The 13,683-nt window shown below is 40.9% G+C and overlaps 1 protein-coding gene across 2 annotated transcripts in view; it reads right to left on the bottom strand.

Moving 5' to 3' along the window:
* LOC149177054 (ABC transporter B family member 20-like) overlaps nucleotides 1–13,683 on the bottom strand; it is a 295,712-nt gene that overhangs the window by 69,638 nt on the left and 212,391 nt on the right. For both annotated transcript variants that reach the window (XM_089420035.1, XM_089420036.1), the window contains 2 exons: nucleotides 1,167–1,951; nucleotides 801–1,042 (listed from right to left, as the gene is read on the bottom strand). In XM_089420035.1, the coding sequence (XP_089276161.1) occupies nucleotides 801–1,042; nucleotides 1,167–1,951 (1,027 nt within the window). The remainder of the gene's footprint in view (nucleotides 1–800; nucleotides 1,043–1,166; nucleotides 1,952–13,683) is intronic.

Here is a 13,683-nt window from a genome sequence, read left to right as displayed (position 1 = left end):
ACTTAATGATATGGGCATACTAATATGGATCAAGAAGCGAACTGGATAATTGACCACTCTTGACTGTATTCTTGTTCTCTCACTTCACTGGGGAGATTAGTCTTTGACTTTAGTCCAGTTGAACCTCCTTTAAGGCCTTTGGGTTTTAGGAAGGGTGCTCCTAGGGAGGCTGTAATTGAAATAGTGTGTCCATGACATTCCATACCACTTTTCCATGCAGCCCCCTTGTAGAAGCCATCATATGACATGAAAGTTACAAAAGTTACTTCATCTTCTAGCACTTTCTACAATAAATAAACTGTTATTTTTTTGTAAGATGTTGAGCTAGAAACTCTACAGAAGAGAAGCTCCTTCACTTCTTTTGGCACAGTTGGAAGTGAGAGACTTCTCTCCCTGGGAGTCTATTTAGAGATCTCTTGGATGTGTTTGGGAGCTCTGCAGATATCTTGTGGGTGAGGCTGTGTCTCTGATTTTAAATGTTATTTTGTTTTGCTGAAGTAATCTATACATGTTCTTTTTGGAAGCAAGAATTTGGTATACTATTTCCATTTTCTGTTGGGCTATCATTGGAGTTTTGTCAATGACTGTCGTTGTTTCTACTTATGGATTGAATATATATACAGTAACATAACTCCTAGTAGTTTTAATCTCTTTGAGGATGGGATATTGTCTACAGATGCAATAACCCCAGGTTTATTTTTGCATTATCCTTTATACTAATAAACTGTATATTTATTATTATGATACCTTCAGTCAGCCCCACTAAGAAACCAGATGAGCTTAGAAGGAAGAAAACACACCTGTGCAAACGCTGAAATTGCCATAAGAGGTAAGGTTGCCAATGCTACAAGTGCCAACTGCCACTCCAGCACTAATCCAATGACAAGAGTCACAATAACAGCAGTGGCATCTTGAACAAGAATTGAAAAACGGTTGCTAAATGCTGCTCTAACAAATGTAGCATCATTTGCCAATCGCATAGACAATGAGTCTGCATTGTTTTCCTCTTCATCAAACCAACCAACTTCATTCCGCAATATTGCTGCAAAGGGGGACAGCATCACAATTAACTTACTTTTCAGATTCTTGATAAGCACATTAGAGAGCTAAAAACTAATTTAAACTAAGCTGAGCTGGCACAGTGTTTTCTTTGATATACAAGTTACCTGAAAACATCATTCTGCGAATGCGCTCTGTCATCTTTTCCCCCATAATACCAAAATAGAAATGTTGCAAAAAATTTGCCACCACAGTTACTGCACCCATACTTGTTATTGCCAGGCACAAGTTGTCTACATCATGTTTTGTATGTTTTGCATGTATTCTCGAATATGCCTCTGCAATCTGCACAAGGATGAATGCAAGAAGTGGATTGAAAGATCCAAAAATAGCAGCTCCTATGCTGCCAAGAAGAGCATAAAGCCATTCAGGAGAGCTTAATTGTGCAAGTCTCCAAATAGATGGAGGCTTGAAAATTTTAGAATTTGAGGATGCCTTATCTTCTACAGCTACCAGGTTAAAACAAGATACCAAACTTCCAGGGAATGTTGAGCAGGATGGCACTTTTCTGGGATCAGATGTCAAAAGAGTAGAGACAGGAGATTCAGGATCTGAAATACTTTTCGGTTGTCGCTGAGCTTTCTGCATGTCTAGCTTAGGTAGAGATGGAAAACAAATTTCAAAGCTATCTTGCCTCTTTGTGGATGCCATCCTTCTCAGTGTATCTGATAACATACCATCTTCAAGTGTTTGCTCTGATGGTGGACAATCCAAACTGGTGGACTCATATGTATTATTATTTGTATCTGATTGTGTTGAATCATAAATTCTTTGATGCCTTTGAACAGATGTAGAATTTGCCATTTTTGGTGATGATGAATCCTCCTGCCTTTGGCTAGCAACCCCGTCATTTTGTATATGCATTGCTGGTTTATAACTTCTCACAGGAGCTCTGAGAAACAAGAACAACAAAGCCTCAAAAAACAATAGGTTAAAATGTAATGAAAACAAATGAGTAAGAGATAACAGTTATATTGATGAAACCACAGTCAAATGAAAAAGAACGTATGCTTTTAGCCCTATCAAACAGAGGCTTTGCAACGACAAATTTAATGTTCACAATGGCACATGACAACGGTTAAAAAGAACATAAATTATCATTTACTATTGGAGAGAAAATTGACAAAAACAAATTGGTAGAATTCACTTTAAATAACCAAACAAAACCTTTCAAAGTTCCTGTCACAAATATCAGCTTGTCCACAAAATCATTCAAACTTCCTGTCACAAATATCAGCTTGAAGAGTTAAGTACTCTGTTATATAGGAAGAACTTAAGAACAAGATCTAGGTAGAAAATGGTAATTTAAAAGCAACCATTTGCATCCATGTTTAAAATTTAAAGGAAAAATAAAACCAATGCATGACCTGAAGGATCACAAACACCAAAACCAATCAAACAAGAAAATGGAATTGTCTCAGTCCAAAACGTGAAGCTAAATGTTATTTAGTTAAGGTCGTAAACAAGAAACTAATTCCAAGATACAGAGTATGGTATTTCAAAATCAAAAGGAAACCTCCTGCATGGCAAAGAATGTTAGTTTTTGGCAGCAGTGGATAGGTGGTCTAGTCCCTATGCTGTCTAAGAGGCTAAGGAACATGAGATCTCTGAAACCCAGAAAAGGTTTCACAAGAATTGCCTTAGAAACAACTCAATTATATTAATTGACCAATAATTAAATATTTTCTAAGTCAAACTTAGGAAAACTAGTTGATTAAATCAGATTAATTGAGGGAAATTGATTTTGCTCTAGCGACTTCCAGAAAAGTGAATTGATGGAGTCAAAATGATCTTAACCATCGATTGAGATGTGATCATGGCCGTTGGTTTCGATGGGATTTGGAGAAGACACACAAAACAGTTGAGCAGTTCAACAACCCAGTTGCAGTGATTCAGCAAGGGCAATTTGAAGCTAGGTAGACAATAGCAGCGAGGTATTCAACACTGAGAATTTCCGGAGAAATTCTCAGGAGGTTTTCTAGTGTTCGAAAGTCAGGAAAGGAGGCTGAGATTTTTAGCAGAGCAGGCTGATTTAGCTAGTGCGAGTAACCAGTTCCCCAGTGCGAGTAACTAGTTCCCCAGTCCGAGTTGTAGGAGCAGTATATCACTTCCAGTTGGGAGGAGAGTTGCTGGAAGGAGGTGCGAGTAGCTCCAAGAGGCCGAGGGAGTCAGAACGACTTGCAGAAAGGAGTCCTGGAGTCTATGCGAATTTCCCAAAGGCTGCAGTGCGCATCACTGGCAGACAGTGTGGGTGCTAGAAAGGAGTGTGAGTGGCCAAGAGGACGCCAAATCAATTTGCTGGAGGGAAAAGGGTTTTCTCAATTATTTTCTAGTGAGATAAACTAAGTCATAGGACACGTCCCTCACGGTCACGTGTATCATATTTCACGTGTCGGACACAAAATACGACCTAAAACGTGTCCAAAAACGACTTTTATCGTGTCCTCCAATCGCAACACACTTATTCGACGTGGCAAAAAAGTGTCGTAACGTTTTTGTCCCTTAGGACATGTGTCCCACGAAAAGTCACTCATAAAGCCCAAGCATCGTTCATTTTTTTGGTTTTTTCGATCATTTTTCGCTATCGAACCTCGCTGGAGTCGTTGTTGTGTTGGAACTTGGTCATTGTTTACTCCTTGGAGTTGTTGAGTTGTATTGGAAGTTCCTTCAGCGATTTCCAACTGTCAACTTCACATCAACCTGGGTCTTGGATAATAGTGTTCATGGTTTGGAGCTCATGGTTTGGGGCTTAACTTTTTTTGTTTTTGAGCATGTGGGGTCCAGGTCAGCGTTTTCTTGTATTTCATACGCCCATACCTATATAATTTGTATCAATGTATTCAAGAGCCTTTTTAGGTGTCAGTTGCCATTCACGATTTTTAACTTTTGAAATAGCTATCTTCATGGTCTCTATAGCTCGATTCATTTGCTTGTTCTCTAAATATTTTTCCACACACATTTCCCATGTTTCCACAAACATTTCCCATGTTTTGAAATTTGGTTTTCCTCCTTTTTCTAGAACATGTTCAAGAAAGACACTGCAGCCTGCATTTTCCATCATTCCTTTTGTGTTAATTTTAGGTATGTTCTATGCTTAGAGCAATTTATTTCAATTTTCACAGTTAGCTCAATATCTTCTCCAAGTTAGCAATCAAATCAGCATAATAGTAAATTGCAGATAAAACATAAACATAAATCGCAGAAGACAAGCCAAGACAAGAGGACACAAGATGTGGCGCTAGCCAGGGACAAACCCCAATGTGGGGAAACCCTTGATCAATTCTTCTTATATGGTCTTCAATAGTTCAGTGGAGAGAGAGAGAGAGAGAGAGTACATTTACAACACAAGTCAACACTTTGACTTATCTAAATAAGAGCATAGACCATCTCTAAGAAGATGATACATGAGGTAGCTAAACTTAGTTGAATACATGTTGCTTCAATTGATTCTCCAAGGTGACTCCATCACCATGTTTCACCTATCATTGTGTTGCTCCTCATCACCATGCTGCATCTCAATGTATTGCACCATGCTGCACCCATCATCACTATGTTGCATCTCATCATGCTTCACTAATCATCACTGTACCCATCATTGTACTGTTGAGCTCTTCATTGCACTATGATGCACTATACTTGCAACTCCCATTTTTGTACCAATGCTGCACCATGTACTTGCTATCCCATGTGACATTGTTGCACCATGTACCAGTGCTGCACAAATCAACACCATGATGCACGATTACTTTTGTCATGCTGCCACACTGCTTTAGCTGCTGGCTATGGCTTATGGCCTAGCCCAGCAGCAAGATAGACTATGATCCACAATCTTAGGATACACACAAGACTGTCATCGACATGTACAATGTTGATATGTGTGTTATAGGAGCTTCTTCTCATCAAGATATCTAAAGAGACCTCTCCTATCAAACTGATCCAAAACAAGTCAAAGCAATGACTCAACACAAGTTACTAATGCAGAAGAATACATACTTCTGCACTTCTATTTATGGGCAGTGTTTTGGTCACTGGTTAGGCCTCCCACTGTAACCTATAGCAACCCAACAATCATGTCCAAAACACACCTTAAATTATGCGGCCTCCTCTCCTTTCCAAGTTAAGAGATCTCGCTATTTGAGGAGGCACCTACAACTCCTTGTATAGGGATGTTTGACCCTTAAAATAGTACCTACAGGCCTGTGGCCTAATCACAACAGGAAGGTCCCTTTAATCGGCCTATTACAAGAAATATCCCTGTGTTTTCTAGCCAGAACTGTCCCTAATTATAGCGGCACTCTAGCAAGGTGCTTCGGCCCTCCTTCCAGCACTTGGTCACCTGAAAATGTCCCTTCAAACCCTCGCTAGCCTGCCTTCCTTACTGTGGCCAGGGCAGGATAGACCTGCGTATTTGGGTAACGTGAATGGGCCTTCTTCACCATGTTATATCTCTCCATTCTGCAGGGTAGAGGGCAGGTTAGGCAGCATGTAGAAGTAGGGGTCTCCTCCCTTGAACTGCGGCTAGAACATCCTCTTTAGGACTACGGCTAGGGCATCTTATTTAGCCTTCAAATGTCCCTTCAAACCTTCGTTGGCATGTCTTCTTTACTGCAGCCCTCAATAGAAGTATTCCCTCTCTTCTTCAAGTGATAGCGTATTGGATTAGGGCAGACTGTGTCTTCCTTTCTAGGGCATCATCTAGGATTGCGTTAGACTTCATGCTAGGCTCCTTTCCTCCTGCATATAGGGCTTCCTCCTATTAGACTTCTCTTCCACTAAAAACCAAAATAAGTGGAGCGAAATCAAGAGTGAGGTGTGTTGTAATGACTATCAAGTCACCTCCTTTTATAGTAAAACGTTGAGCACATGTGGGGGTTATTTGGTTGCTGGCTGACCTTGATGAATTGTCCCATAACACAAATAAATTCATATCTCTATTAATACTTATCAAAATCGGAAGATCTTTAGATCAATCCTAAACCTCTCAATGAGAGGGGTCCAAGAAAAATATCAGCTGCCATAAATAAGATGACCCACATGGAGTTTGGCCCTAGTTGTCAATTTTAACACTCTCTCTCAACTAGGGAGAACTCCATATGTTGATCCATCTGCCAAACTATACTATCTTTGCCATCAGTACCCTGAACTGCTCTTCTCTTCTCCGTTGAACCATGAAGAAGAAGAATTGATCGAGAATGTCTTATAACATTCTCTATTGACCCGAAGTCAGTCCCATATGAAGAGCATGTGTCATACCACTCTTACTGATCCCAGATCAGTTCCAAAAGAGAGTGAGTTATGTCGCTCTTACTGACCCGAAGTCAATTTCATTGATCCCAAATAAATATCATAAGAGTGTGCCTCAAACCACTCATACTGACCCGAAGTCAGTTTCATTGATCCCAAATCAATATCAAAAGAGAGTGTCTCAAACCACTCATACAGATCCCAGATCAGTTCTGAGAGAGAGTGAGTTATATCACTCTTACTGACCTGAAGTCAGTTCCAATCGATCCCAGATCAATGTCGGTCATCCTAGCATAGGGAGTACGGTAGATACACAATGCGTCCATCGATACTACTATCGTCCCTAACCCCATTTCCCTACTCATTGTCCAAATGAGAGGTACTTCCCATGAGTCCCAGACTGCATGGGTAGTATGCCTCGACAAGAGAACCACTCATCCTGTCCATAAGTTGCCATAGGGTATCATAGGGGAAGGCTGAACCATTTACCTTATACATAACATACCATTAGGGGAGGGTGAGTCACCCTATGGTCGCTTGTTGCTCCAAGAAGTACCCCAAGCCCCCTGGAGCTCCCAGAGCTCAATGCATGCATCATACAGGACCCTCATAAGAGGGTCTCTCAACGACTCTAAGTCATTCTAGAAAGTCAAAAATTTGACCTTTCCCCAAGGCTTCGACAGAATGTCTGCGACCTGCACATCAGTCCCAATGCGATGGAACCTTCCTGCTCATCGATGTAACATATCCCAGATAAAGTGGTACCTGATGTCTATATGCTTGGAGAGATCATAACACACGAGATTCCTCAATAGTCGAATCCCCCTCTTGTTGTCACAGAAGATCACGGTGGTATCCATCATGTGCCAAATGGCTCACTGAAGAGCTTCCTCAATCAGGCAGCTTCACACGAGGTCATACTCGTAGCTATGTATTCGGTCTCAGTGGTGCTTATAGCAACCGACTTCATCTTCCTGCTCTTCTAGGATATCGAGGCAGAACCTAAAGAGAACCAGAACCCAGAAGTGCTCTTGCGATCCTCCACACTGCCTGCCTAATCAGCATTAGAATAATCATGCAGCTTCACATTTCCGACAGTGTATCTCAGTCTATGTGAGACTGTGCCCCGAAGATATCTCAGAAGATCCTTGGCACCAGCCTAGTGAGGCTCAACCATATATGAGCTCACCATGCTAACTACAAAACATATATCTGGATGGGAGTTCACCAAGAACATCAATGCTAGTATGAATTTTTGAAACTCAGAGGCATTTCCCAAATCAGGTCTGGTATCCCTACCACATAACTTTTGAAAGTTAAGATCCATCGAGGTAGTCACGGTCTTGTAGTTCACCATTCTAAATCTGGAATCCAACTCCCTCTTACTTTTGTAAAAGAGAGGGTCTGCTGTCAGAAAGAGATTGTCCTCATAAGGTGCCAGTATGAGAGGTCTATCATCCACAACCTTCAAGCAATGGTTTGGATCGTCTTCACTCCTAGTGAATCTCAGCTTCATCAGACAGCTATCAATCCTCTCATATTAAGCCCAGGGTGTTTTGCATCAAGCCATAGAGGGTTGCTTTCCTCCACCCGCATACATGAGATTCCCAATCATGAATCTCAAACCCATCGAGTTGTTCCAAACCTGTGGACCTGCTACATGAGGGGAATGGTCCCCTTGTAAGATTTTCCTTCGGTACATCTCGAACATGTACCTTCATGCTCTTCTTGAATCAGAGAGATTGATGCAACTCTGATTATCGCACATGATCCTAGTCACCTCCATATTCCTTCTGAATAGGTTCAAAAGCAATTTTCTAAGCCATATGGCCTCACACGAAGTTGTGCTTGCTGCCATATATTCTAACTCAGATGAGCTCAGAGCCCAATCTGCATCAGTAAATCCACTCAATCTGATATCCTTACCCCTAGTGTACAAGAGTCCATAATCAATTGTTTCCTGTAAGTATCTGAGAACATGTTTGGCTGCTGCCCAATGTGCCTTCTTCGATTCCACCATGAACTGACTCAGGGAGTTGACAACGTAGCAAATGTTTGGCCTGGTATTAACCAAATACATTAGGGACCCTATGAGCTGCCTGTATAGGGTGGGATCAACATCCTTGTCTTCTGATGCATCAATCTTCTTCTAGTTGGTGATCATTGTCGTAGCCATAGGTCTACAATCCTCCATCCTGAATCTTTTCAAGATTTCTGTAGCATACCTCCCTTGCCCAAGGAAGATTTCTCCCTTCTGCTGCCAAACTTCTAACCCTAGGAAGTAGTGGATTTGTCCCAAATCCTTCATATCAAATTTTGTGGCTAGATTCTTCTTGCAGTCCCCAATGAGTTTGGATGATCCTGTCAAAAAGAGATCATCCACATACAATACTAAGATTAACGACTCGTTCCCTAAAACCAGATAGTAGAGATTCGGATCCGCGTCACTCTTGACAAACCCCATCTTCTACAAGTAGCCATCTATTCGACCATACCATGCTCTCCGTGCCTGTTTCAGCCCATACAAGATTTCTTCAATCTTGCATACATGAGACTTTTTCTCATGAGTTTCAAAGCCCTCTAGTTGCTCAATGTATATCTCCTCTTCTATTACCCCATTTAGAAATGTTGTTTTGACATCCATCTGATTGATCTCCCATCCCATCTGGGCTGCAAGAGATATCACAATTCTAATAGATGTATACCTGGCTACCAGGGCGAAGGTCTCTTCATAGTCAATCCCTTCCTTTTGAGCATACCCCTAGCCACAAACCTGGCCTTGTATTTCTCAACACTGTCGTCTATAGCGTATTTGATCTTGTAGATCCATCTTGAACCTAACACTGATCTGTCTTGAGGTCTTCACACCACCTCCCAAACATCGTTTACCATTATGGAGCTATATTCCTCCACCATCGCATCAAGCCAAACCTTATTTGCACTGCCTCCTTGAAACTGGCAGGCTCTCCATCCTAAGCTATTAATGCCTGATATCTATCTGGCTGTTTTCGCTCCCTCTTATTGTTTTTTGGCACACCGATGAAGTCCTTTGCATCTCGCTGAATCTGACGAAGTTCCCTGCTAGTTCTTCCTCTGCCAGCAAGTGCTTCTGTTCGCTCCTCCTCCTCATTCTAAGAATCTTCCTGTCCTAAGGAAGAATTCTTTACTTCTATTGGTTGAAGAGACTTAACCAACGACTCCTCTTTCGACTGCTCCTCGGAAGGCATCTCGTGAGATCTTCTAAAAGCCCTGTCCTCCATGAACTTTACATCTTTTCGTACTACTACCTTCCTGCCCCCTCGAAGATAAATTCTGTATGCCTTAGCGTTCTCGCTATATCCCATCAAATATCCCTTTTCTACAGTTTGATCCATCTTCTTCCTCGTTTCTTCAGGTATGCAGCAATATGATAAACTCCCAAATATCCTGAAATGACTGACTTCTAGTGTCTTCCGTGTGAAGACTTTCTCTGGAGTAATCTTGCCCAATGCCCGATGAGGAGTCATGTTCTCAACATAGACTGTTGTGTTGCATGCTTCTGCCCACAGGAATTTTGGCATATCCTGATCCATGGTCCTAACTGCTTCTACAATAGTCCTATTCTTTCTTTTTGCTACCCCATTCTGTTGCTCCGGATCGTAGGGAGTTGTCCACTCTCTTTTGATGCCCTCCTTAGAGCAAAAATCAGTGAAGTCTTTATCGACATATTCTCCACCATTATCTGAGCGCAAAACTTTTATTTTCTTCCCATTCAGATTCTCCACCAGAGCCTTGAACTCCTTGAATCGACAAAAAACCTCATCCTTGGTTTTCAGAAAATAAATCCATGTTTTCCTTGAGTGGTCATCAACGAAGGTAAGGAAATACTCGGCACCACTGAGAGCTTTGATAGAGATAGGTCCGCAGATATCTGAGTGTATCAATCCTAGTACACTCTTGGCCCTGTCTTTGCTCCTAGGAAATTCTGCCTTGGCATACTTTCCTAGAGCACGTCCCCTGCATACATCATCTCGTTCCGTACTCAGATCTGGAACTCCTGTTACAGTGTCCTGAGAATTCTCAGAGCTCCACAGTGCAAGTGACCCATTCTTCTGTGTCGTAGTTCGCTCAAGTCCTTGTCTCCATGACTACCTATTAGTGCCATTGGTGATTCTAGTTGCAATCTATACAACCGATTTACTTTTGATCCCGAACTGCACTTTCCTTTTCCAGCACGGGTGTTTGACGTATACCTTCTCTTTGATGAAGTAGACGCCATAGCTCTTGCCTCGTAGTTACGATATGGAAAGTACGTTCATCCCCAATCTTGGTACATGCAACACATTTGTAGAACGAAACCATTCTCCCAATTATGTCTGAAAGACTATGGTACCCTTCCCTACTGGAGTACACTTTGCCTTGTTCCCCATCGTGATCTGAAAGTTCATCTTCTCTTCTCGATATCCTAAGGAACACTCCCTAATTCCCTTCATATGGCACGAGGCTCCACTGTCTATATACCATACTTCTGATGATGCAGCACTAGTCATACACGCCACTTCTTCTTCCAGCCTGGAAACTAACATAGAGAAATCGACATCTCTTTCTCTTGTGCAATCTTCTGAAAATCTTTGTGAGTCCCTTGACGTGGATGCCTTTGCATCGTGGTCTCGACCCATAAATGATTTTCCCATCTTGTCTCTCATTACTTGCTCCGATACCATGTGAAAATTCTATCACTGCAGCAACTGATTTACGTTTCCTACTTATTCCACAATAAATTATTCATGAAATTACTTCAATAAACATTAAAATAAATACTGCAACAGATATCACACTGTAATACAGAAACAAACATATGCACAAGAATCAACACATTGACATAGTTATTTTGGAACCCAATGCAAGAAAACCAGTGCAGCAAGGGAGGTTTTTATTATTCAGCAATTCTTCAGTACAACAGGTTGCCAAACTGGCTTACCCACAGAGAGATAATTCTCCAGCACTTTTCTTGATCCCAACGTCTGCCCAGCTGACCTCTGCGTGGCTCTCCAACCCTCTGTATCAGCCCTTGCTTGACTGCGTCAACCCTAGGCCTCTCTACGTCACCCATACAGACCTAGCTAGTGACTGCGCAGTCTTCTGCTGCCTCTGCGTCTACCTCTCTTGCCTCAGCACTGATCTTTAGTTGTTGATCCCACCTCTCTGCTCCGTACTTGTTGCCTCCTCACTGCTCACCAAACCAATGGTTCAATTTCTCAGCTAACCTTGCTCCAGAAATTGAACTGACTGGTCTCCCTCAGTGTGTTCTCCAAGTGACCCTCAAGCCTCCTCTTATACTTTTCTCGTTGACACATCAACAGTCAAGATTAATTCCCTAATCAACAGCTAAGATTAGATATAGCTTCATCCGTGACTTTTGGACCATTCTAACACAGTTTGATATTAATTCACATTAATATTTTATTTTCCCTAAGTTTAGACTTAGGGACTCCATTAAAAATATTAATTATTTTAATATCTCCCACCTAAACTGTTTAGAATCTGCCCAAACCCTTTCTGGGTATTGGATATCTCATGTGCCTTAGCCTCTCCACCAATATTCGTGGCTAGAGCACATCTGATGTTGCCCCAAATCAACATCCTGGCTCTTCTTCTTTGGTCATGGTCCCTGTGAAAAGAGAATAGGATTCACTAAAAGATTCTTTGTTGCGAATGTGTTGCTTTGCTTTCTCTTGGGGAAATAGAAATAGAAATTTCTCGATAGGTTTTGAGGCATGTTGAATGGGTACATAGTGACTAAACAACATAGAGGTTGGGATATTTCTATCTTTGGGGGATACAGAAACTTGCTCAAATTTTTTAGAAAGTTTTTCCATAAAAGTCTGAAATACTTCTATGCCAAAAAGAAATCTCAGATCTCTTCAAAAGAGGATTGATAAGAGAATCTAGCAGTCCCTGGAACTACTACGGTTATATGTAAATAAACACTCAGAACAGATTAGAGGTGTTCCCAAATTAGTCATAAATCACAAACCTCTAAATTTTGTACTAGCAAATGATACATATCATATTCCCCACAAAGGAAGCCTAATAAGTTGAATAGCAAGAGCTAAGGTTTTCTCCAAATTTGATATGAAATCTGGGTCTTGGCAGGTTGTGGTAAAAGAAGGAGATAGATTCAAAACTAACTTCAGCATTCCTGCTTGTCATTATGAGTGGAATGCCATGCCCTTTGGCCTAAAACATGCACCATCCAAATTTCAAAAGGTCATGGACCAAGTTTTCAAGCCATACTTTGATTGGCTCATTATATATATTGATGATGTGTTAATCTTCTCTAAATCTGTAGAAGAACATTTCAAACATGTACAGATTTTTACACAGGTAGTCAAGAGAAGTGGGCTCGTACTAAGCAAGAAGAAAATGGAATTGTTTCAAACAAAGATCAAATTCCTGGGACATACTATTGAGGATGGCCAAATCACATTACAAAATCATGCACTTGAATTTGCTGATAAATTTTTAGATATGATCACAGATAAAACACAATTGCAAAGATTCCTAGGTTGTTTGAACTACGTCAACAATTTCTATGAAGGATGTGCCCATGACAAAAATTGTTAAATCCAAGATTGAAAAAAGATCTAGCGCCTTGGACTTCAGAACATATCAATGCCATCAGACAAAATAAAATCTAAGGTAAAAACTTTACTTATTCTCTACCTTGCAGATGAGGATTTGCCAAAAATTGTAGAAAGTGACGCCATCAACATTGGATAGGGAGGTATTCTCAAGCAAACTAAAGAAGGAGAAGAACAAGTTATACAGTTTGCTTCAAGCACGTGGAACCAAGCAGAACAAAACTATTCTACAATTGAAAAAGAGGTAAAAGTTGCATGGAATTGTATAGACAAATTTGACATCAACCTCATACGTAAAAGGTTTCTTCTCAGGACTAATGCTTCTACTTTAAAGAAAGTATTAACAAAAGACATTAAAAAGTCTAGAGAATCCAAGTTTGCCATATGGCAACCTTTCTTTGCAAATTTTGATTTTGAAGTCGAGCGTATAAAGGGAGAAAGAAATTGTCTACCAGATTTTTTGAGTCGAGAATATCTAAAAAAAGAAAATCATCTAATGGTTATGGTCACTGAATGGGACCCTAAAACACAGCAAGAAGAATTTAGAAATATCCCAGACAGCACCTCATGGCCAATCTATGCTGAAAAATGGAAACACACTTGGCAATTAAGAAACACCAAAATAACGGATGCAAATCTACAGCCTCATAAAGACTTAAACCACCCCGTACCATAAAGAAAGATTTACCCTAAGTCCAGCGCTTGGATACATGATATGGTGTATAAGATTTCAATGATGTATTTTGATCTTGCAGAC

Source organism: Pinus tabuliformis, chromosome 4_1 (assembly GCF_031772625.1).
Source record: "Pinus tabuliformis cultivar Carrire ecotype Pingquan chromosome 4_1, CPIR1, whole genome shotgun sequence".
Taxonomy (NCBI): Eukaryota; Viridiplantae; Streptophyta; class Pinopsida; order Pinales; family Pinaceae; genus Pinus; species Pinus tabuliformis.
The sequence above is the reverse complement of the archived record's forward strand: the minus strand, read 5'-3'. Positions and strand labels throughout refer to the sequence as shown.